The sequence below is a fragment of the Pelodiscus sinensis genome, chromosome 1 (genome assembly GCF_049634645.1).
Source record: "Pelodiscus sinensis isolate JC-2024 chromosome 1, ASM4963464v1, whole genome shotgun sequence".
Lineage (NCBI taxonomy): Eukaryota > Metazoa > Chordata > Testudines > Trionychidae > Pelodiscus > Pelodiscus sinensis.
The window spans coordinates 126,821,313-126,847,695 of record NC_134711.1 but is presented as its reverse complement, the minus strand read 5'-3'; the positions used below and the strand labels follow the sequence as shown (position 1 = coordinate 126,847,695).

Here is a 26,383-nt window from a genome sequence, read left to right as displayed (position 1 = left end):
CTTCATATAAGTATCCCATGGAATCCTGCCCATCAGTTCTCTGAGGGAGTCGAAGTCTGCCACTGTTGGGGTTTGCAATTTTCACTTTCATCAGTTTACCCAAATTCTGCTTGTGCATAGGTGGATTTCACATGGTGAAACTAATTGTGGCTTGTGGCTGCAGTGGAGTCAGGGTTCCAGTATTGGCGATAGTCCAAATGTCTGATCGGTTATTTGTACCCCTGGCTAGCAGAAGGATTCAGCAGTCCTACAGAACAGAAGAGGATGTTGGAAATCAGATGTGCATTCTGGCTACCTTCCTGGCAAATAATGCTGGAATGGGGCTTGTTGATTAGACAGCCAGCATTAATCTATAAAGACTGTACTGAACATGGTGCACAGAGTGTAAAGGCTAGAGCTGTGCCTCTTATATAGAGAGCTATCATTTGAGATTGTCATTTCTGGGTAAATGTGAGCGATAAAACTGGGAAAAATAACTTGGCTAGTACAAGCTGGATTTCACAGCCACACCAAGGAAAAAAGCCTGTATTTACTTTCCTCCACCTACAATTACAAAAGATTTAACAATATTTCGATATATAAGTAACACTGGATTCAAGTTGTAGATAGTACATCAGAAATGATTGAGCCAAAGGCAACAACAGTTTAAAAGAAATAAGAATTAAGACACAAAATTATTGAATAAGAACTGTGCACATCCTGTTACCTCTTTTCCCTTGTCTTAACCTGTTAGTGTGTCCACCTGCTATGTTTTTGTCTTTTAGACTAGAAGCTCTCTGGGAGAGGGACTGAATTTGATCATATGTCTGCACAACACGTAGCTGGTTGTTACATTTTAGGTGCTACTCTGTGTTAAATAATAGTTATGATAATAGAGACTCTTTCTGCAGCCTGCAACTTTACACCCACTTCAAACCCACCTCCAGATGCATGAAGGTGACTTGCCCGTACCCTGGAGCTTTCAGTGTCTCTGTCTCCTCCTTAGTCCTCAGGGGAGAGGAGGAACAGGAGGTTTATGTCCCTCTGTGATAAGGGTCATTGGCAGGGTAACTCACAGCCTCTCACTTCACTCCCATCAGTTTCATACTAACTACTAACTCCAATAACTTCACTGAAGTTACGATATACACTGGTGTGAGATAAGAATCAGGCCCAAATGCACTACTGAAATGAGGAAAGTATGTGTGTGCGTCTCCTCTGAGACCTACTCTCCTTTTTAATTCCTTTATTTTTGATCCATCTTTCCAGCCAAAGAGGTTTGAAAATCATCTCCCTGCAGAACTCTTCAATGCCACTTCTGGAGTAGTTGGAGAGAGTGTCATTAAGGTAATGGGAGGTACTCAAGAAACTCTGGGCAAGAGTATAAAGTAATGATTCTGGGAAGACAGAGCCAACAATTCCCAGGCCCACCAGGGTCACAATTCCCAGGCCCACCAGCAGGCTGGGGAAGAGGGAGCTATCCTTTTGTACTCTCCGTTCATTCTAAACTTGTGTGCACCTTACAGATCCAGTCAAGCCTCCTATCTGTTAAACCACTGGGTGGCAGTGCTTGGTACCTAAATTCAGACATATACCATCTGTAAGCCAACATACCTGCTGCACCTCTGAATTACTTCTGTGTTCATTTCTGATTCTGTCTGTATGTTTCAGTCTGCCAGAAGATAATTTCTGATCAGATTTTCTACGGTTTAAATGTACAGTGAAATCTTTGTTATCCAGCACTCTGTTAGCTAGAAAACTTTGTTAACCTGCATTGCCCCCGGCCACAATACTGTCACATCTTCAGGCGCACAGGCCTGGCTTGGTTTACCATGATTGCCTTAACAATTTTTTATTTAAGAAGTACTAATCATCTTTAACTCAAAATAGAAATGTGAGACCAACTGCCTCACATTACAAAACTATCAATATTAAAAACTTGAGTTTTACTATTATTGTCCATTGGTTTTTCCTAGGTTGATGTGACCCTCAGATAACCAGAATTTTTAGTTAACCAGAACACCCTAATCCCCAAGTGTGCCAGATAACATAGGTTTTACTGTAGTATTATTTACATGTTGTTCTAACAACATTATTACTTTGTGCAGTTTCCCATAATTTAGCTCACTCATGGCATCCCTTCACACAGGAAAAGGAAGCGAGTGCTGTTGTTCACAATATGAAACAAGACTGTGAAAGAAACAATATCAACTTGGGTCAAATAAATTCCTGCGCATACGGTAAGCAATGAAATTCCAATAATCTTTCCTGGTATTTAAATGAGAAAGTATCCTCACTAAAATTGTTATTCGTATACAGTACATACGAGAATTTTATGACTGTATCCCTCAAGTCATAAGAAAATCCATTTACAAAAGATCTATTTCTCTAGAAAAAGCAACACTAGAACATAACTTCTAACAATCACCGTCCCCACAAAAGGAGAGATTTTTCATATGGTGCTAACTGAAGCAAAAATTACATATATAATCTTGTATTTAAATTAACATAAATGATTTACCTGAGTGAGGTTTTGCAGCATCAAACTATTGATTAAAAACATCAGTTATTTCTGTCCTTCTTTCATACACTTATCTACAGAACCCTGCTTGGACACAAAATTTGACAAAATTTGTATCTGCATTTAATACACAATTTGCAAACATGGTCCACAGATATCTAAGGCTATAAAGTGAATATCTGCAGATTTGTGGGGCTTTACTATCTCTTGGCCAAATCCTGCTTTTCTTCATGTGAGAAGTCCCACTGGCTTCAGTCAAGTGTCTAACACCTTCCATGCTGATATAAACACTTTGGAGATGCTAAGATATACATTTGGAAAAGCAAAACATTTGCTTGTGCTAATTCAAGATGGTCTTAGATTCTTTCTCCTCAAAAGCAAAGTTAATTTATTTAATATGTTAGTAATTATCTTTAGTCACTAAAATGTACTTGTGCAACATACTATAAACTGAGACTATACTTTATTTAGCACAGCACATAAACCCTTGCATAACTTTAAACACATAAATAATCCTACTAAAATGATTGGGATTATTCACAGTCTTACAGTTAAGCAGGCACTTAAGTGCTTTGCTTCCACTGAGATGCTGCCTCTTAACGAATTTTGTGCCTGATATATATATTCATTCAAGTCACATTTGAGCAATTTCATAATAACACCTGCAAAGCTGCCTATCGTCAAAGGTCTGGTCTGCATCTTGGTGAGATGGATTAGCTGCAATGATGGAAAAAAAATCATTATAGGAAATGTCCAAACTATAGTGCTACAGCTAGGAGCTCTGACAGCCTCTGTGAGCCCATGGGCAAAATGGGGGGCCCAGCTCCATAAATCTGGAAGAGGTAAGGCATCGGGTGGAAAGGGCAGGGCTGTGTGCAGCCAGCCCTCGGTGCCACCTGGAGCATGGTCCCCCTTCCTCCCCACCCTCAAAGTCACCCAGCGATTTAAAGGCCTGGGGTTCCAGCCCCTGCCGCAGTATGAGTAGTGGTGGTGGCTGGGAGCCCTGGACCAATTTGAATCACCAGGCCTTGGGGCAAACTGCCCTCTTTGCCCTTCCCCCACCCCTGTCCCCATCAGTGGGCTTCTCTAAATACCCTTGACTTTCAATGAGACTTAAGCTCCTAAAGACCAAATTTTTAAGGTATTTAGGTGCCTAAAGTTGCAGAGAGGTATCTAGAGGCATTTTCAAATGTTTATCCAGGTGCCTAACTCCCATTTTGGGACTTAGGAGCCATGACACATTTGAGAATCCCATTAGGTACCTAAGTACTGAAATAACTTTAAAATTTGGTCCTAAGACCCAGATCCTCAAAAAGTATTTAGCTTTCTAACTTCCACTGAAATGGAAATTAGGAGCCTAAATATCTTCAGAGTTTTAGAAGTGCCTACATCACTTTTGAAAATGGGATTTCAGCTCCTACATGATTAAGAAACAGACTACAAACTTATTAAATATATTTATTAAACAACTAGGAAGTTGCCATCTTGACAATCTCACACTGTCTTTTAATATACAAGCCTTGCGGAGCAAAGCTGGTTGAATGGGAGCCTTTCAGAATTTCTATAAACTAAGGTGTATTGCTTTGGAAAATAGCTAAATTAAAGGTGGTTCAAATAGTCTATTTTTTTTAATAATAGCCTTGGCCTTGCAACAACCTTGAAAGTCTGATGCATTTCATGAATTAAGATGGGAGCCGTATTTTCTAAAAAGTATTCTACATCATTAATCTAGCACAGTGGTCACCAAAATGTGGGGTGTGCCTCTCTCGAGGGGCGTGGAGGAACATCAGAGTGCGTGACAGCACCCAGGCCAGCCACCGCTGGAGGCAGGGAGCAGGCACCACACAACCGTGCTCTGTCCCCAGCTCCTCTCAAGCTCCACCCCCATCCACAGCCCCCAGGTCTGATCATGGCTGTGCTCCTGGTTTTGGGCTTAGTCCCTGGCTCCTGCCTCTAGTTGCAGCCCCTAGCTCCGGTCACAGCCTGGCCCCACTCCCAGCCCTGGCCCTGGCCTTAGCTCCCAACCATGGTCCATCTCCCAGCCCCATCTTTGATCCAGCTGTGGCCTCCGCTTAGTTCCCATCCAAAGCCCTACTCCTGGCTCTGGCTCCCGATGGTTGGCTCTGGACCATGAGGGCATAGGCAGATTATGTTAGAGGTAAGAGGGCACATGACTTAAAATGTTTGAGGATAACTGGTCTATTTTAGAATTCCTATGAGGAAATATAAATACCCAATACCCTCAATATTTTCCATACAAAAAAGCTGAAGGAAAAAATATAATGCTACTTTTATGAAAATGGGTACTTCAGAAAGCTGAAGCAAAGGGCTTACTCAGAGCAGATATAGTGCCTATGGATGCCTGAAGGAACTGGAAATCAGATACGGATCTTCTCGGTCGTAGGCAACTGATGGCTATTTTGTGGCCTATGAACCTTTAATGAGTAGGTGGTCTCAGGTCTGTTCCTGTAGGATGACTGGCCTGATTGGTGACAATTTCAGAAGTGAGCATAAGGAATGAGGCTATGGAGATTGAGGCATCTTTTCATCCTTATAAATGGTTCTTTCCAATCAGGAGTAAAACACACTGATCTCATCAATGTAAATGAGATTTGAACCTTGCACTTCTGCTACCTGTTCTGTACCTTAGTTCTTCACATGCTTTGCAGATAATAAAAAAAATTAAGCTTAAAACCAATGTAATGTCCTACTTAAAAGTGAATGATGGCTGTGCTGAATGTGCTGTCCTTCCGGGTTAAGTCTCCATTCATGCCATTTGCTTTTGCCTTCCTTCTCAGTTTTTAGCCACTGTCAGGTGTAATTTACCAAAGGTCTTCACATGGCTCTTCGTACTCTTTTGGGTGTGGTGGTGCGAGTGGAGGCAAGGGGGGAAGCCGGATAAATTGTCTGTTCTCTTGCGTCAATCATTGAGTTTTTCTCTCAGTGCATATCTGTCAAGGTTTATATTTATTTGCAAAGTCCATTTTGTGTGAGGTTCTTTTTCCCCCCATTTTAAATGCCTCGGTATATTTTTAATCCAAAGCAAAAAACTAGTTATTAGGTCTTATTCTCCTCTCTTTTACACTGGTGTAAATCAGGAGTAACTCCACTGACTTCATTGGCCTTATACATGAGTAAAACAGGGTAAATGAGATTATAATATGGCTTAATATCAATAGACTAGCTATTATGTGAAGCCTTACTAATCTAACAATCCACAGTGCAACCAGTGGAAAAGGAATATTTGATAAACAGAAACTTTTCAATTTCAAGATTTCACGGAGAAATAAACACTTTTGGGGGCTTTTAAACAAACTGTTTATTTGCACTTTTTGTAAAATACCATCAATTGTTAAACCGCCTAAATCTATTTGACCATTTATATGGCTCTCTTCACCAAAATGTGGGAGAATCTCACAAAAATTATAACCGTAATATAAAGGCCTATGTGCAGTGCACTTTACTTCCTTCTTCCCCAGAGGCTACCTACTGAATCTTCTTTAGTTGATAAAAAGTGTTTTATGCTTTGTACTACAAATGGTCATTTTTATGGTATTTCAAATCTCTGAAAGTGAGTTTCATAGTGAACCAGTTTCTGAAATAATTCTCTCTGTTGCTTTCTCGAGTTTTCTTTTCAAGATAAGCTCTTTCATACCGATTGGGGAATATAACTCTCTGTGGAAAAGTGTACTTTACTGTAAACAATTCTTCTAGATACAGAAGAGTCAGGAACATAGAATTTGCTGTGTCAGATCAATAAGCCATCCGGTCTGCCTAATACCCCTGGCAATGGTTCATAAATTACACTTCCAAAGAAAGTGACCAACTCTGACATGGTACATTTGGCAAGTTGTGCAATCCTGGAAGTGTGGGAGCTTCCCTTTGCTTAGCTTTTAACTTGTATTGCCACAGAATTTTGGTCACAGAATTATCCAGCTCTTTAAAACCATGTCAAAGCAGTGGAGACGGTCTCCCCACACCCGTCCATATTAGCCTACTTCTTGAAAAAAAGAAGACATTATAATAGAGCACACAGCCACACTTGTAGAAAAGATTCATAATAAAGAAAAGACCATATGTGCACCTAGTAATTTCATGATACAGAATATTTATTATGGTACTTTTGACATAGTTGAAGCTTTCTGTTTGTTTTTTAATTATATTGTCTTTTAACTAAGCAATATTCTTTTAAACGGAGTGGCTCATGAAGAAATGAAATGATCTGAAGTAGCACCGAACAAAGCATTAGTAAGCATCATCACTATTTATTGTTTGCAGTGGTGTAGCAGCTGTGTTGGTTCCAGGATAATAGAGAAGCAAGATGGGTGAGGTAATATCTTTGCTGAACTAAATTCTGTTGGCAAAAGAGACAACATTTTGAGCAACACAGAACTACTCCCTAAACTCCCTCCTCCCCTTTTTGCCCTATGATTGTAGAGGTATTAAACAGGCCACTTCACCCTGAATGATCCCATAGAACATGTGTTAACTATTTATACTAAACAGTCTGTTCCACCTTATATTTAACTGTGGCATGCTGAGCAGTGGTCTACATTAAGAAATTAGGTTGCTTAAACTATATCTATCAGAGGTGTGAAAACTCAATGCCTCTGAGTGGCATACTTACACTGAATGAAATCCCTGTGTGTATAGCATAAGACTGACTTACTACCTACCATTTTTGAGGAGGTTGGTTACCTGTGATGACAGAAGAACCCCTCCCGTCAGTGTAGGTAATGTCTACACTGTAGCACTACAGTGGTGCTGTGCCACTCTAGGGATTAAGTGTAGGCAAGCCTTGAGCATCTTTCCCAGCCAGGAAGACCTCTGAAAGGCTTCAAAGCTTGTCTCTCTTGCCAATAGAAGTAGTCAAATAGAAACATATTACCTCACCTCCCCCCCCTCCTCCTTTGTCAGTCTATTGCTATTCATCGCTATTTAGCTTGGAATTGACAATAGCTTCAATCCAAGATCAAACATCTTAGGGCATATCTACATAATGGGGACAAGTTGATCTAAGGTATGCAATTTGAGTTACATTAGTAGCGTAACTCACATTGACATAGATTAGATTTACTTACTGCATAGTCCACACCGTGCTTGATCATCAGAAGAAATTCTCCCATTGATTCCCCTTACTCATCTCATTCTGGTGGAGTACCAGAGTCTACAGGAGAATGATCAGTGGTTGATTTAGCAGGTCTTCACTAGATCCACTAAATCGACCCTTGGTGGATCAGTCTTCACAACGTCAATCCACCCCATAGTGGAGATATACCCTTAGATATAGAGGCTTGTGATGAAGGTGAAAGTGCTAAATTCAACAGTCATTGGAAGGCTGGATCCTGGATCAGTCAGCACTTTTAAAATATTTTAATGCATTATAAAGAATATTTAAAACAAATAAATATATGCAAAAATATCCCAAATAATTTTTCTTGTATTTCCTCCGCTTCTTTCTTTACCTATTTGAATTATTGAATGAATCCATAATGCTAAGTTCTCCTGGCCCTCTCTGTGTTACTGTACATTTGTTTCTATTAAAGTTGCATTACAAAAGCATGTTATTTCACCAGTTGAATTTGTTTTAGCCATAAACAAAAAACATAAGGGTATAGCTTTTTCTTTACATATACATTCTATTTCCTAATAATAATTAGACAGTTCAACTGAACATAACATAAGAATGGCCATACTGGGTCAGACCAAAGGTCCATCTAGTCCAGTATCCTGTCTGCCGACAGTGACCAATACCAGATGCCCCAGAGGGAGGGAACACAACAGGTAATCCTCACATGATCCCTCCCCTGTCACCCACTCATATTCATATCTACATAGTCAAATCTGACCATTGTATTTGCCCATTAATTTAAACTATATTTACCATGTATCTTCTGCCTTATATGGCTATGCCAGCCATGACACAATTGCCAAGAAACACCATTTCTGTTTTGTTTTGCAGATTAAACCTTGATTTCCTCCAGTTCTGGTGTTTCAATAGCATCTGAAGGGCTAACATTTCAGATTTTTGAATGTGCACTTTGCAGTTTCCTGTTGTTCACTGTGAATTGATGCATAATTTTCTACTTTGCTCATGCTTTATATTTAAGGCTTAGCTGGGCTGTTTTGAAAATGTCATTCCTGTTGTTAAATCTGACCTTCATTTAGTAACTTTCTCAGAGTGCTTTTTTGCTACAAAACCCTACCAATCAACCATGGTTACGCAGGTGGTAAGTTGTTATTGCTCCTTGTTGTGCAAAACCTAATTATTTTACTATTACCTCATCATCCTTCCCGATCCCACCCATCTGTTTGCATCATCCTTGCATTTTTACATGAGATTATACATTTTCTGGGGCAGGGACTTTTGTATTTGCTATAGCACCTAGCACAAGGGCCACTCTGATTCTAATAATACATAGTAACTCCAATAAATCATAAGAAGTGAGATTAAATAAAAACTCAAGAAACTTGGACAGAAAATCAAATGCAATATAGGCCATAACACACAGAATGGATCTGAATTACTTGTGTGTGCATTCCTTATTCCACCATGTATTTTCACAAACCCTACCACTATTACTTTGTTAATTATTATTATTTATTAATTATTCTGGCATCGTCCAAAAATATGGTAGGCATTTTATAGTATATAAAACAACATGCATTCTCTGTCACCAAGCACTTACAACCTCATTTCAAACAGAAGTTAGGGAAAGGAGTGAGGAAGAACAACCTCCTGGATACTCATCTTAAGACATGAGAACATATAGTTTACCTACCTAACAACGAGAGAAATGAGTTTGAAACATTTCCCTGTATAATTTGAGTGCACTATTATTTCCTGTTGTTCTAATGAATGTATTGCCCTCTGTATTGTTATTTAATTTATCCCATGTATGATATTCCATCCAACAGGAAGAACTCCTAGGGGAGATGTGTGTCATTCAGTATGCAAAGGAAAAGCAGTCCAAAACTCATCAAGTGACACAGACTGTATTCAAGTATCTTTGGTAAGCAATGACATTATAACAGCTACTCATAATAATTCACTGGGTACATGACCAGTCATGAGAGCCTTATTTCTGTTGCTTATCCATACAGAAGCAGCACATTGCCACAAAAGTAAAACATTTTTGTTCACTTAATAACTTTGAAATATATGCATAGAGATACAGATACAAAATACTGTGATCTGTTCTCATTACAGTCTCTACTAGACCAGACACCTGCAGTCCAAAGACAGAATCAGATAAAGTCTTATGTCAATGAAGACAATTCCCAGATATACAAAATCAAAAAAGGAATCTTGCTGCAGACAAATCAGAAGTACCTACTTGAGAAGGTTAGAGAAAATGGGAGATCAAGGGGCCAGTTCTACTCTCAGTTACATTGGCTTAAATCCAGAGTAACTTGTTTGGTTTTCGTGAAGTTATTGTGGATTTAAATAGGTGTGATTTAGAGCAAAATCTGGTTCCCCGAGATTATACAGAGCTTAAAAGGACATCATCATCTTAAATTTGTCCCAAATTTTTAATTGGCTAAACACATTTTTTGTATAAAATCGAAGACCAATAGAAATTTTACATAATTTTAAAATCTGAACTTGTATTTTGAACAACTAATCTCTCCTTTGTGGTATTTGAAACCCAAACCTTGCAGTACAAATGGCCTGATCCAAAGTTATTGAAGTCAGTGGGGAATTTTTCATTGATTTCAGTGAGTTTTGGACTGGACCTTAAGAACTTGCAAGTAAAACTGACCTAAACCAATGTGATACTGGCTTTATTTCTTTTTATTTTCCACCCTGAGGCAAACGCAGAAAGAAACAGAGAATAAATAACGATATGTAATTAATTTACATTTATTTCATATTAATAAACGAAGGTAATATTAATATAAAAAATAGAAATATGTTTGCTTAAAGCAGGGCTACTCAACACGTGGCCCATGGGCCACATGCAGCCCATGGCCCATTTGTTTATGGCCTGTGGTGTGGTTTGGGTTTACATGGGGCTCAACACGTGGCTGCAGGCAGGATCCTTTGAACAGGGCCTTCACTGGGAACACGCTCCACAATGGCAAGGTGTCTCCCAGGTCAAGAGAGCATTGACAGATGCAAGCGGACAGGCTGGCTGGAACAGACGGGTACAGGGTGTCGGCGTTTCTAGCCCCTAGGGAGGAGGTGTTGGGAGCGCTGGGGCATTGTGGGAAGTGCTGGCTGCTTAGCCTTGTGGGCAGCCCCTGAGAGGTGCTGACTGGCTCATACTGGCCACATTTGGTTCTGGTGCTATGGCTTAAGGCTTAATCTTTGTATTCATGTGCGTCAATGTGAAAGAAGCTATTTGCATATATTTGGATATATATTTGCATGTATATGCAACCACACTTAAGTTGTGGCCTTCGGCATGTGCTGTGTATTATTTGGCCCCCAGGGCTTCCAAAGTTGAGTAACCCTGGCTTAAAGAATAGGTAAATTCACAGCACCCTTTTAAAACTTCACATTTTCTGGCTGGAATATTCTCGTTACTCTAGTTTGAAAGCAGTCCCTCAGGTCAGGTCTACTCTAAAAGGGAACATCGAATCAAGATAGGAAAATCCAGCTACGTTAATTATGTAGCTGAAGTTGATGTACCTTGTTTTGAATTTTCCCACTGTCCCCACAACAGGAAGCAACAAACACTTCTGTTGGCTTCCCTTATTCCTCATAGAAGCAGGAGTACAGGCCACCAATGGGGGTACACTCTGAGTTCAATTTAGTGAGTCTTAACTAGATTTGATAAATTAAACTCTAGAATATCAACTGTGGGAGCATCGATCTTCCGTTTAGTGACAATATAGCCTTATAGATCCCCAGATCCACAGCAGAACCACAGTTTCTGAGGCCGCTTGGTCTTGATTTGTCCTACCAACGTTTGGTTGTAGAATGACATTTTTCATAGATTTCCTGAGCTATTGAACTGTAGGAATGTGAAGGAACAAAGTGGTGTGAATTATAAGATGCCTTGTTTGTACTCTTGCACATGACGTTAGGTACATGCTGACACCAGGAGTAGACTCCTCTGAATAATTCACTTTGAGTTTGGACTTCTACAAGTTAACCCTTCAATTGTTCAATATCTCTTTGGCTGTAGCTCCAAACTAATTATCTTGGTACCAAATGCTCCCCAGTACTTAAAACATGATGTTACTAGGTGTCAGTATTCTTTTCCCCTCCAATTTTGTCTGTTTAGATTATGAACTCTTGAGGATAGATATTGTCTTATTGTACAATATGTAAACATCTGGCACTATGAGTTCTTGATCTCAGTTGAACTGTAATATAAATTATGCAAATAGCATTCATATCAGTCAAGCCAGCTGATTTAACCAGCGGTGCTAAGAGGAATGTGTCTAACACAAGGTGGTCATAAAATGTAACAAGAAATTTGTCAAGAGCTTTGATTTATGCTGGCTTCTCTGAAACAGAAACAATCCATGTAAGATTTATTCTCTGAAAACTGTAGCATTCCAGCCATGGCTCACAGGAGAAACAGAAAGAGACACTGAAGTTACACATGGAAGATACCTATTGGGTTATCCAGATGCTCTCTTTGGGGCCAGTGCAGCATTGTACGGTTCATTCTCAACATGTAATATGAAACACTGCAACACCACAACGTATATGATCTGAAGCCCATTCAAACTATGGCTGTATGTCTTGGAGCCATCTCTTTGTGATTTACCAGACATTGACAGTGACTTTGCTTTCAGAATAAAAGAACAGATGGGCAGAACAGTCATCATATATTAAGGGAAGCAATCACCTGTTGACAATGGGTCTTGTCTACACTACAGTGCTAATTCGAACTAACTTAGTTCGAATTAATTAATTCGAACTAAGCTAATTCGAACTAATGCATCTAGAACTAAAAACTAGTTAGAATTAGCGTTTTGCTAATTCGAACTAGCATGTCCACATTAAGTGGACCCTGAACCGGGGTTAAGGATGGCCGGAAGCAGTGCCGGCAGGGCATCAGATGAGGACTTAGAGCGTGGAGCTGCTGTCTCAGGCTAGTCGAGGGCTGTGCTTAAAGGGACCTGACCCCCACCCCGGACAGACAGTCCTCAGGGTTCCCCGTTTGCAAAGCAGTCCTGGCTTGGAGTGCCCTGAGTGCCCACACTCAGCACATCACAGCACTCGGCCATCAGCCCGGCTACACTTGCCGCAGGCTGCCATCCGGAGTGGGGGTCAATCAAGGGGCTTCAGGAGAGTTTCCACCCCAAGGAGCCCGAAGAGCCAGCCCAGTCCTCCCCATTGGGGGCTCATACCCCATTCCTCCCTCACCTCCTTCCACTTACCCTTTCCTAGCCCCCCTTTCTGATGTACAAAATAAAGAAAACGTGTGGTCAAAAATAGAATCTCTCTTTATTGAACAAAACTCGGGGAGACTGGGAAAAGGAGGTGGGAGAGGGGAAGAAAGAGGGTGGGAGAGCGGAGGGCAACTAAAATGATCAGGGGTTGGGAACAGGTCCCATATGAAGAGAGGCTAAAGAGACTGGGACTTTTCAGTTTAGAAAAGAGGAGACTGAGGGGGGGATAGGATAGAGGTCTATAAAAGCATGAGGGGAGTGGAGAGGGTGCATCAAGAAAAGTTCTTCATTAGTTCCCATAATAGAATGACTAGAGGACACCAAAGGAAAGGAATGGGTAGCAGACTTAAAACTAGTAACAGAAAGTTATTCTTCACAAAGCAAAGAGTCAATCTGTGGAACTCCTTGCTGCAGAAGGCTGTGAAGGCTAGAACTAGAACAGAGTTTAAAGAGAAGTGAGATAAAGTGATGGAGGTTGGGTCCATGGAGTGGTATTAGCCAGGGGGTAGGAGTGGTGTCCCTGCCCAAAGTTTGTGGAAGGCTGGAGAGGGATGGCACGAGACAAATGGCTTGGTCATTGTCTTCGGTCCATCCCCTCCAGTGTCCCTAGGGTTGGCCGCTGTCGGCAGACAGGCTACTAGGCTAGATGGACCTTTGGTCTGACCCAGGACGGCCATTGTAAGCTCAGGGCTCAGGGTCGGGGGTCTCAGAGGACCACCTTGATTTTCATGCACACCTGCTCCTGGGTGGCCAGGCTGGCAGCTCTCCTGCCCTAGACAGCCACTTTCCTGTGCCTAGTGCGGAGATCATGGACGAGGTCCACGATGTCCGCACTAGACCAGGCGGGTGCCCGCCTCTTGTGGTCCTGGGCAACCTCCCGGGAGCCGCCAGCCTGGTCCCAGGAAGAGGGGGAGGGCTGGGGGGCATCGGGTGGCTGGCTCGAGCCGTGCCAGGTGCAGGGTCTGCTAGCTGGGTGCTGGCAGGCTTGCACCTGGCATGGGCATCGTAGCCAGCCCGTGCCCCTTTAAGGGGTCCGGGGCCGGGAGGGGGGCAATAGAGTTTCCCTGGTGTTGGCCAGAGTGGACACCAAGGAAAGCTGGGGAGGGCTAGCCTCCCACTAGTTCGAATTAAGGTGCTACACACCCCTTAATTCGAACTAGTAAGTTCGAACTAGGCTTAGTCCTCATCGAATGAGGTTTACCTAGTTCGAACTAAGTGCTCCGCTAGTTCGAATTAAGTTCAAACTAGCGGAGCGCTAGTCTAGCGCCTATCAAAGTTAATTCGAACTAACGTCCTTTAGTTCGAATTAACTTTGTAGTGTAGACATACCCAAACAGAGCTGGAGCTAAGTTAACAAAGTTGCCTAGCCTGTCTGAGACTTATATCTTGGCTACGTCTACACTGCAGGCTTTTTGCGCAAGAACTGTTTTGCACAAGAGCTCCTCCACACTGCCATGTGCTTTTGCGCAAGAGCGTCAATGGCAGTGTGGATGCTCTCTTGCGCAAGAAAGCTCTGATGGCCATTTTAGTCGTAGAGGTTTCTTGCGCAAGAATGCCCATCCACACTGCCTTCTTGCGCAAGAATGCTTATTCCTCATGGGGAGAGGAATAACTCTTGTGCAAGAAGCCCTCTGTTCTGACACTTTACTGTAAATTTACTTGTGCAAGAACGCGCGTGCGGTGTAAACGCGTCTCAAGTTTTTGCACAAGAACAGCTGTTCTTGAGCAAGAAGCCTGCAGTGAAGACGTAGCCCTTGTGTTTAAGTTTAATCCAAACCTTATGCTATAACATTCTGTGAGGGGGTGCACTCACCACCGTAACCCCCCTGCCTTCTGTCCTCAGGAATTGGCTCCCTCGGCGGGTAGGGTGCCTTCTCTGGGGTGATGTCTCCCCTCTTTACTCCCGGCTGCGGCGTCCTCTTCGCCACACTGCCCTCCGGCAGTGCCCAAGTCTGTCTCTGAGCCCCCCTTCCGGGGGTCGATGTTCCTTCATCGGGCCTTCTTTCAAGCCCTGCAGTCTGAGGATTTGCTGGCCAGAGCTCCCCTAGCCCTGCCTGGCCTCCCCCAGCCCTGCCCTAGCTCCAGGGAGCCTCCTCCTCCCTCAGCAGCCAGGTTCTCACTGCTTCCCCCTCACAGCAGCAGCCCATCCTCTATTATAGCGCCCAGCTGGGCCCTAATGGACTAGTACAGCCTCAGCTGGGCTAAACTCCCCGGCCCTGGTTCAGGCCGGGGTCTGCCCTTAAAGGGCCAGTGCAGGGCGAGCGCCCTGTCACACATACATTCATTGTAACTAACTAACTTATGACTTATGCAATTACAAGGCTACAACCACAGTTTCATCCTCTGGGACTTGCAGCAGGTAGAGAGTGCAGAATATAAGCAAAGATCCGCATAGGGCCGTGAGGAGAATTTTGCCCTGACAGTTTATGCTTCTCATTGCATGAATATTTTAGAATTATTTATGCATGAAACAATAAGGATACTTAGCTATAAACCACTGGGTTACCAAAGTTTATGCTTTGAGTATTATACACACATTGTTAATAAACCTGCAGTTTCATTTCACTAGCCATCTGAAATAGTGGAATGAACTGACTCACGTTAAGGAGAAAAGCAAATGAGCGTAGCTTTATTGAAAAGAGTGCATTCGGAGAACTCTGACTACATGAAACGCTATGGTAAATGATCTACAGGACCAATCCTATGGATGTTAGAGACTGCAGTGGAAGAAACAATATATCTTGAAAAATTTCTCAGAAAAAGAGGCATGTCTAGGGTTGTGTCCCCCAAATAGTGAATGTGCCTGTAGGACTTGTTGGAGTAGTGCAGAAGCCATATAAATTAAGATGCATGGAAATTTAGCAATTCCAATTAAGTCTGCCAGAGGTTTCCTGAAAGGGTGGCTCAGCTTTCAAAAGTTTGGAAAATATTTTCCTTAAGGATAGAGTTGCCTGGGAGTCAGGAGGTCTGGATTCTATCCCCAACTCTGCTCTAATTTTCTGTATAACATTGGGCAAGTCACACAGGGTTAGATTCTCAAAAGAGCTCAGTTCCCATGTAGGCAATGAAGTGGGAGGGTTTTCAGAAGTGCTCAGCACACAGCAGCTTCTATTTTTTTCCTATGAGGACTGATTTCAGATACAGCCATAAACGATGTTACATCATTTGACAAATGGTGAAATTTGTGATATGGTACAAACAAGTCCACATGGATGCTTTGGCTTGGTCTCCCAGAAAATCTATTTACCTATTTTTGTGACTAGTCTGAAACTATAGATTAATCCCATCTGGGTTCATTTGACAGATGTTGTAACCTACCATTAGATAGTCAAAGGTAAATCAGGGTCTTAGCAGCGTCTTTAAATAGTTAGAGGATCATATCACAGCTTATTCCAGCAGAGGCAGAGCTGCTTCCTCCATCAAGTTCTGATGACAAATAGGCAACAGGAAACTTTATGTTCTTCCGTTCTGCTTTTGGAAAGCTTCGTTTCTTTCAACTGACGGCTTACAGGTTGCTGCTTCTTCAACATAGATGTCATTAGCTGTCTCAAAATTTTCTAGGCCAGCCAAAATTTTGTCTTCTCACCACCACCAACACAAGCTCAAATGTATTCAACCCAAAGGTAGTCTGAAGAGTGGGACAAACTCGAAAGCAAAAATTCTATTAAACTGCCCATCAGTTCAAATACTTATTTGAATTGTGTCTTTACAATTGAATACTTTGAGCCTTATTAGGACAGACATTATATCTTTTGGATCATTCAAGTTTTTTCCATTTTCCCCAGATCTTTTCCTGTCTATCTGCAAACTCCAGATACTACTTTTGGGGGCACAAAGTAGCCACTGACTTCAACCAGAGCAACGTGTACATTAATGGGTGGGATCTTATAGGTGACATCATTGCATTCGTTCTTTTTATTGGTAACTCTTCAGTAATGAAAAATAACTCAGTTTCTAAGCTTCTAAAATGTTTCTCATGATTTCAGATTCCACTTGTCAAAAACGCTATGTTTGTTTTGTGAAAATAATGTTGAAAAATAATTTTCTTGGAATATTTCAATTTTTATAATAGTAAATAGTAATTTTTTGGATTTCATATTTTACATTTTCCTGCTTTTTCTCCCTTCTCACCATTTTTCTTTTTTCCCCTTCCTCGCTCCCTTTTCTTTTCTTTTTCTTTTCCATTGCAAAAAGGGGCAGAAAGGAGGAAAATGACGAAGGAGGGGAACAACACAAGCAATTTTCCTGTGTGTGGGCGGGGGAGGAGGAGGTGTTCACATTTTCATCAAAAGATCAGAAGAGTTTGAAAAGAATAGTCTATGAAAATTTTCATTTTTGACAAAAGGCCATTTTTTTGTTGAAAAAGTAAAGTTTTGAATTGAGTATTTTGACAGCTCCAATTTCAACATTTTGCAAAGACTACCAAATTGACTTGTATGTTTTGTTTTTATCCAAAAGACTATCTCCATGCGTCAGTGCCTTATACAATTTGCTGTTATCTTCAGAAAGAAAATACAGGAACAAGTTGAACTAAGACTGATAGTTATTCCCTGCTGGATCCTGTTGAGAATATAACAATAGATCACAGAGATTTGCAATAAGTCTGAATAAAAGATCACTGAAGTCTGTTTCTTTAATATTCCAAACCTAAACTACTTACTCTCTGCCAGCAAAACCCTCCATTTGTTTTGCTAATGGAAAACCTAAAAGGTTGTCAAGGCTGGTGGAAGATTAAACCATAAGCAGAAGCAGAAAAACCAAACCCCAGTCATTTCAATTTTCTGTGTTAAGGGCAGGTGAAAAGTGATAGCTGGGATACTGGAGGGGGTTTATATTTTATCTGAAACTATGAATCAAAAAGTGTTTGTTTGCAGCAGTAGAACTAAAGCTATGGCTTCTTTTAAAAAAGGGAAAGAAAATCATACACCTTCCATCTCAAGGGACAGCTTTGCAATCATGCTGAGCCTAATTGATGAACATGTTGTGCTGGCAAAGTCCTCAAAGACTTCCTAGCACGCTTGCAAATATGCTTATTATTCACAATTGTGTTGGATATTTTGTTCATAACAATACTGAGGGACCGTAGTAAAGCAATAACAGTTGATACCAAAGGAACTCTGCTGTAAAAGTACTCAAACTATTATTTGTAGAGATGGGCCTGCTCAACAGATTTGACTTAGACCAACGACGGTACGGGATTTAAAAGTTAAAAGTGAAAAATGTCCTGGAGACAGGTTTAAAACATGGAGAATTGCCAGTATGGGGGGAGAAAGGAGTGGCAAAGACTGTTGTGATCTGAGTTTCTTCAATAAGTGTTGTTTACAAATGAGAAGAGACAGAAGAATCCAGCCTAAGGTAACAGCTGTGGCCTTTGTTTAGTTTTGGTTCTACAATGCATACCTGTTTGCATTATGTTTTGATCTAGCTATTGTGTGGAATAGACAATAAACGATAGAATAGGAAAAGAAGACCGTTTTATCATTTGTTCTGTATGCAATCAGTTCTGTATGTGCCTTTTTTAAAGGGCTAACTATTACACCTATTTCATATTGTTTGAGAAGAGGCAAATACTTAAGAAAAGTATTTACACTATAATATTGGAAGCTTGGGCAAGGTTTACATCTTTAAATGAAGATTATTTCAAAGGGGTTTTGCTTAAGTTGTCGGTACATTATTGATTTTTCAGGTTCTCAAATTGTCTAGGAACTTGCAACATGATTTCAAATTGATCTTGTGGCTTTCACCAAAGACTCTGTGATTTGGTGGCTTTATTTAATATTTTATAGGAGGCTGCAGAAAATCCCAATGTCTGAAAGCAACCTGAAATCCAATATTCTGCCTTTAAAAATGGTGTTTTAAGAGCTTAACTTTTAAATATAATCCAGCCCAGGTTTTATACCAGCGTACCTCCACTAAAGTAATTCAATGGTCAGTCAGGCCTGTTTGTCACTATCTTTGTGCATTATTGCATTTTAGGAAGTCATCTAGATATACAGAAGCAGCTGACTGGCTAAGTTTAGTAGTGTTTGTGATGGTCCTGTGTAAGGATATCCTGGTAAGCACAATGAGGAACCTGACTGAAAGAGAGATTTGGCTTTGCTAGTTCGGCCTTTTTTCAACTCATCACAGAGATGAACTATAGCTTCAAAGATAAACTTTTCCTCTGTATGACCTTGTGCCTCAGGTTGAGGAAATTACTTTAAGGCTCAGAGACCTTGTTAGAAGGGCAAATGTTGTGTTTTCCTTTTGAGTTCATTTGCTTGCTACCTCTTTTCCCTGCCTTCCCATGTCTCCTACCATATTCTGATCTCCAGTTCTACTCAAGCCTACCAGTACTCTCCCCTGTCCCAGGATGTGTATCCTTTCTATATCCTGTTTCTTACTGGACCTTTAACAACTGCCTTAGGAACTACTAATTTTCAGGGGTCTGAAACAGTTCTTGAGAAAACCTTGATGCTTTTAAAACTGCTGTTTGGGCAACGATTTCCAGCCCAGGTGCCTCCCTGTCTTCTTGGAATGAGTAAGTTGCTGGGCTCTTAACAACACTGGAATGGCCATATTCCAACTTGGAACACCCACTTGTTGCCAGCTCCCATACAATACCTTTTCTGGGCACTCAGATGTTTAGAGATACCTACCAAGCTTTTGAAAATTGTGGCCTTTCTGTGCCCCAGTTTCTCCTTTTGTAAAATGGGAATAATGATACTTACCCACCTTAATAAATCTTTAGAGTTATTATTTTTTATAAATGTTTAGCAGGAGCAGGTGCGACTTCTAATAGTAGCAGGCGTAAGGGGTAAGTTCTATCGGAACTGATCACTGGCACATAATTTAAGTTTTACAAACTTATTTTGTCATATCTCACCAGTCTGCAGGCACTCCAGAAACATACCTGTGCAAGAATTCAGAAATCTAGTGGCTGACAATTGTTTTTCAAAGCAGGTGGGATTTGTTGAAAGCAATTTGTTTTGGGTTTAGGTTTTTGTTTTTGTTCAGGTGAACCTTAGAATTCATGGCTCCTCTTCAAGAGTCTTACATTACCAGTGTATGTATGTTGTTTCAGTAGCTAAGAAGTAGATTTAACATTCTTGTTCACATATCGTATTGCAGCTAATAGGACAGCAGTAGTTTTAAAAGCATTGTCTGTATTCTCTAGTGGCAAGACTCTATGGGGACTGTTGTTTTTAACTTTCTGTGTTTCAGAGTATGAGTATAATAGCAGTGGCAGCATTTCATCTTACAATACAGCAGCAATCACGTCCATCTCTCAGCTTGCTGTGATCCATTGGTGGGCCTGATTCTTTGTTGCATGGCACCTCAGGAGGTCATTTACACACTGCAGAAGAAGTGCTAAGTGGATGTAAAATGCTGTCAGATCAGAATGGAAAACATTCCATGGTACAGAGGGAAAGAACGTCCTAAGAAAAGATTTTCACTGTTTCCATTTAGTCCTTCCCAGACACATCTACAAGATCAGAAGGAATATAGACATGTGCCCCTACAGATGCACTCTGCAGATGCGCTGTTAGGCAGGACTACCATAGCTTCTGGTTTTGAAAAGTAATGGTGCATTGTTGGTTAGTTTGTATCTATCTATCTATCTATCTATCTATCTATCTATCTATCTATCTATCTATCTATCTATCTATCTATCTATCTAAAATTTGTCTCTTTCACCAACAGACATGAGTCTAATCAAAGGTATTACTTCACCTGCTATGTCTCTCTAATATCCTGTGACCAATGCAGCTACATCAACACTGAAAACATCTAATAGAAGGCTGACCTTGTCCACTCAGGGTATGTCTAGACTGCATCCCTCTGCCGACAGAGGGATGCAGATTAGGCTGGTCGAAATTGCAAATGAGGCAGGGATTTAAATATCCCGTGCCTAATTTGCATAAAAATGGCCATTGTGTTTTGCTCACTGAGCACTTTGTCAGCAAAAAGTGGCAGTCTAGGGGGGAACTGTCGAGAAAGCAAGCCTTTTTCGACAGATCCTGTAAAGCTCCTTGCAGGAGGCATAAGGGATCTGTCGAAAAAGGCTTTCTTTCTCGACAGATCCCCCTCTAGACTGCCGCTATTTGCCGACAAAGTGCTGAGTTGGCAAAACACGATGGCCATTTTTATGCAAATTAGGCGTAGGATATTTAAATCCCTGCCTCATTTGCAACGTCAACCTGCCTAATCTGCATCCCTCCGCTGACAGAGGGATGCAGTCTAATCATACCCTTAGAGGACAGGCAATCATTTGTATCTGCGTATATAGCATTTCTGATGGCAGAGGTGGGTTTCTCACACCTTCACCTTATGTTCTATACTGTGTTATTGTCACTGCAATAGTAAAGTTGTTTTCTTACTATTGCCCTGTGTGTGACACATATCTTTTGAGGACAATCTCAAGGGATAAAGGATGGTCTTGTGGTTAAGGCATGATTTAAGGAGTCAGGAAACATGGTTCTATTTTGGTTATTTCACTGATTCCTTGCGTGATGTGGGCAAGTAATCTTAATTCCCTCTGCCTCTGTTTACTCATTAGTAACAGGGAATAACAACATAGTCATTAACAATATCTTCATTAATGTTTTAGATATTGGCATAGAGAGTACACTTATAAAGTTTGCAGATGATACCAACTGGGAGGGATTACAAATGCTTTTTGGAGGGTAGGGTTATAATTCAAAATGATTTAGACAAACTGGAGAAATGGTCTGAGGTAAATAGGATGAAATTCAGTAAGGGCAAATGCAAAGTACTCCACTTCGGAAAGATCAATCAGTTTCACACATACAGAATGGGAAGCTACTGTCTAGGAAGGAGTACTGCAGAAAGGAGTCTAGGGGTCATAGTGGATCACAGACTAAATATGAGCCAACAATGTGACACTGTTGCAATAAAAGCAATTGCAGCAAGGGAAGTTTCAGATGGACATTAGAAAAAACTTCCTAAGTGCCTGGGTTCTGGAACAAATTGCCAAGGGAGGTTGTAGAATCTCCATCACTGGAGATTTTTAAGAGCAGATTAGATAAACATCTGTCAGGGATAATAAATGGTGCTTGGTCCTGCTATGAGTGCAAGGGGCTGAATTTGATAACCTCTTGAGGTTCCTTCCAGTTATCGCATGTTATGATTCTATGAACACTTCACAGAGATTAGGTGCTCTGATATTATGGTGATGAAGCCCATTGAAGCATCAGTAAAATACATATTTAAAATCTTTTGGTAATTTATAGCTCGCTCTTTCTATAAACTACTTTTTACTTTAATGATGCTTGAATGAGACTCAGTTTTATTCCAAGCTGGTACCTGTCACCACCTATCTTTTCAGTATTGCTGTTCCAAGTGTCATAACATTTGCAGCTGAGGAAGGGAAGAGAAGCCTTGATGTGACGCATAAGGTGTTCAAAAAAATCTTCTGTATGTTTGGTCACTTGTGTCTTCTCAAGTTTCATTGAAGAACCTATTTAGGGAATGACTTTGTCCACTGGAGAAATATCACATATATGTAAGGAAATTGTGTGTTCTGTCAAGAATAATGTAAAATAATAAAATGTGGAGAACAGGAGGGTTTATGTGATAAATCAAGATAATACAACAGTAGATGTTCCTTATAATGACAGTTGAAAGGCATCTCCACATCCTTTATTGCTCACTTGCTACACAGCGCTTTGACAGTACTGCCAAAGTATGGATGTGTTAAGGGCCAACATTTGGGAGGGGATGCCAAAGCTTTTGATTCTGTAGAGGCTGAAGAGATGTATAATAAATTGTTACAATGAAACTACTGTGCTCCAAACAAACAGGGAGGAAATCAACATGTGATCTTTTTTGATCACTTGCTTTGCCTGATGTGTATGGTACCAGAGGTCACAAATGTTCTCATAAATGTTAGCATATAACAGCAGCGAGGAGGTAAAAAAGTACTTACCATAATGTTAATAATACACTACGACTGTGTCTACATTGGCACCCCTTTCTGGAAAAGGGATGCTAATGAGACCAGTCGGAATTGCAAATGCCGCAGGGGATTTAAATATCCCCTGCGGCATTTGCATGAACATGGCTGCCGCTTTTTTCCAGCTCGGGGTTTTGCCGGAGAAAAGCGCCAGTCTAGACAGGATCTTGCGGAAAATAAGCCCTTTTCCGGAAGATCCCTTATTCCTCCTTGAAAGTAGGAATAAGGGATCTTCCGGAAAAGGGCTTATTTTCCACAAGATCCCGTCTAGACTGGTGCTTTTCTCTGGCAAAACCCCAAGCCGGAAAAAAGCGGCAGCCATGTTCATGCAAATGCCGTGGGGGATATTTAAATCCCCCGCGGCATTTGCAATTCCGACTGGTCTCATTAGCATCCCTTTTCCGGAAAGGGGTGCCAATGTAGACACAGCCTACATGTATGCTGCCCTTTTTCTCTGAGGCTCCTCAAAAAATGAGGAGTAACGTTAGTTCAAACCAAGGAGTTTGGTTCAAACTAACACATCCCAGCCCGCACTTTCACAACAGCTGTTGAGTGGAGTAATGTGCCGGCGAGATCATGCTAATGAAGCGTGGGATATTTAAATCCCTGCTTCATTAGCAATTTCGGTCACCTACATTTGCATCTCTAGTTCGAGCTAGAGAGTAAGTGTAGACGTACCCTAACAAAACAGCAATTTGATGAGTGACCAGCCAGGTTAAAGTGTTCACCCACAGGTTTCTATATGTTCCTTTTACATATATCTGATTTGTGTCCCTTGGTTCTTTCCCATTGGGACTGTCCAGTTTGTCCAATATATATTGCAATGTGGTATTGCTGGCATTTGATGGCATAGATCACATTTCTGGATGTGCAAATAAATGAGCCTCTGATTTGGTGGTGTATATGGTTGGCTTTGGTGATGAATTTGCTTGTATAGATATGTGGGCAGAGTTGGCACTGGGGCTGACTGAAAGGCTCGGTTCCTGGATGCTTATGATGTAGCTGTTTTATATTATATTTATATTATTATATTTGTTTATATTAGGAGGGGCACTGTACAAATACCAGCCAGTATCAGAACTGTGTTTTATTTGTTTATAAATAACAAATTTATTTGTTATTTATAAATAAGAGAGCTGAATTTGTTTATTATCAGCTAATTTCTTTACTGAGTGGAAGTTACTCATATAAGTCCCTGGTACATCATGGAGAGAGAGAGAGAGGAGAGTTGGATACTCAATATGTTAGTGAACACATAAGCATTCTTGTTTCTGTGAACACCTTTGTGTTTGCACATTTTAAATTAGGCCCCTCTGTTGTGTCTTTTTACCATTGTCTTTGAAGCCTGCTATTTTTAATCTTGGTGTGTTCTTACTGGTGTTAATAGCCCATTATTGTACGAACAGCACATGTTATTGTGTAAATTAGGGAGATATGTCCCCTTTGCATAAGGATTTTATATTGGTGGCAGGTTTGTTGACAGGAGAGGTGGAAGAAACTAGGAAACAGAAGACAGGTGTGCCTATGGCTTTAGTGTAAGAGTGTTGTTCCCAGGAGGCACCTGATAGTACTGTGTGAACGATAGTAAACATCGGGGATAGTATGAGCAATGGAGAGTGCGTAGACCTCTGAGAATATGGAGACACACCTGCTTATTCTTTGTTTGTATTGCCAGAAAGTAATTCTGGAGAGACTGATAGCTGTTCAGGAGATGCTTGTGTATTTTAGCTTTGGAAGACCATCCCCTCATATTGCAGATGATGATATCTGACTGTGCCTGTGATCTTTAGAACTGACACTATGTGTTATAACTTCTAATGGACTGGGGTGGAACTGGGAGCACTTTAAACCAAAGATCATTATTTGCTAAGGAGTAAAGGAACGATGACTACTTTTGGTACAAGATGTGCTGGCATTTTTGAATAATTTGTGGCCATTTAGTTCAGTAGGGTGTCCAGTAATTCAGGTGCCCAGAAGACAATGTCAATGGAAATGGAATGGAAAAGGATTATTATTTTATATGGCATCATATGGCTTCATCTACACTGATGCATTATTTTGGGATACCGGAGGTATCACAAAATAGCTATTCCGTGTCTTTTGAGCACTCTCGTTATTTCAAAATATAATGGGCCTGCTATTCCGATGTCCCTGTAAACCTCATTCCACGAGGAGTAAGGGACATTTCAGAATACCTATTTATTTCGAAATAAGTGCTGTGTGGACAGAGCCAAATATCGAAATAAGATACTCAATTTGCATAGCTCAAATTGTGTATCTTATTTCGACCTTCAGTGCAGTGTAGACTCACCCTAAATGTGCACAGTACTGTACAGAAAAAATAAAGATATTATCCCTACCTCAAAGAGAATACATAGAAGTCAATGAGAATTGGGTTGGGCCCTAAATTAGACCAAGAGAAAGTGATGACAGGAGAGGAAGTAGAGTGCAGATAAAGAAACGGTGCATTTTCAAGCAATTCAAGATAATATGATCGCCCATATGCAGCGTACAGTTTTGCAATGGATTATTAGAAACAAAAAGCTGGAGTTTAGTATTTTGAAAATTCCCAGTTGATGTTAGGAGAGAAGAGTCCCCAGTAGCAACCAGTGTTTCCCAATTTTATTTGGCCAAGGAACCCTTTTCAGCTTTTCAGAATTTCAAGGAACTCCTTGGAAAAAAAAGGGGGGGGCACACCCACAAATGCATGAAAATCACATTCCTTCCCCAAGACCCCACCCTTTTGAGGCCCCATCCACTCTGTTCCCCTCCTCTCTATCACTTGCTATTCCCAGCCTTTATACACTCTCGCTGGGTTGAGATAGGAGGTGCGGGCTCTGGGGTGGAAATGAGGGATGTGGGAAGGGGTGAGAAGTGCAAGCTCTGGGAGGGAATTTGGATTCAGGAGAAGGGACTGCTGGCTCGGGGAAGGAGCTCCAGGCTGGGAAGTGTTGGGCTCGGGTGGAAGGTTGGAGTGCCTAGCAAGTCATAGGCTTGTGGATGTGAGGAGTTTGGGTTGGATATGTGAGGGGCTCAGGGCAAGGAGGCTGTGAGTAAGATGGGCTCAGGACACAGATTTGCCATGTGTGGATGGTGCAGGAGTGTTGTGGCAGAAGACTGAGGATGCGGGGATGCAGGAGTTTGGGGATGTAAGAGGCTCAGGACAGGGGGTTCCAGTGTAGGATAGGCTCAGATTTGGGGTCAGGTGGTGCAGGAGTGTTATGATGCTGCAGTGAGATGGGGATTTGGCCCCAATTGGGGGCATGTTGGCCTGGCTTCATTTTTAAATAAAATATTATGTCAAACTCAAACGGTTTTAGCATTGTCTTTATTTATGAGAGGGGTGAGGAACCTGTTTTGAGTCAAGGGTCACTGACCCACAGAAGAGTCAGTTGTGGCCACACAAGTGAGATGCAAAACCCCTCCCCCAAGCCTCACTAATGTGGTCTCAACTGTGCTGGTGAGGGCAGGGGATAGGGTACTAGTGGGTCCTGGGTGGTAGGATGCTGGCAAAGATGGCGGGGTGCTGGGACAGGATGCTGGGGTCAGGGACATGGTCCCTGCTGGGTGCTAGG

General features: G+C 41.4%; 1 protein-coding gene across 4 annotated transcripts in view; it reads left to right on the top strand.

Annotated features, from left to right (window-relative positions):
* DYRK4 (dual specificity tyrosine phosphorylation regulated kinase 4) overlaps positions 1–26,383 on the top strand; it is a 77,092-nt gene that overhangs the window by 16,644 nt on the left and 34,065 nt on the right. For 3 of the 4 annotated variants that reach the window (XM_075900648.1, XM_075900639.1, XM_075900632.1), the window contains exons 3-6: positions 1,249–1,326; positions 2,129–2,219; positions 9,419–9,513; positions 9,711–9,845. In XM_075900648.1, the coding sequence (XP_075756763.1) occupies positions 1,249–1,326; positions 2,129–2,219; positions 9,419–9,513; positions 9,711–9,845 (399 nt within the window). The remainder of the gene's footprint in view (positions 1–1,248; positions 1,327–2,128; positions 2,220–9,418; positions 9,514–9,710; positions 9,846–26,383) is intronic. The other variant, XM_075900655.1, reaches the window with a different exon arrangement.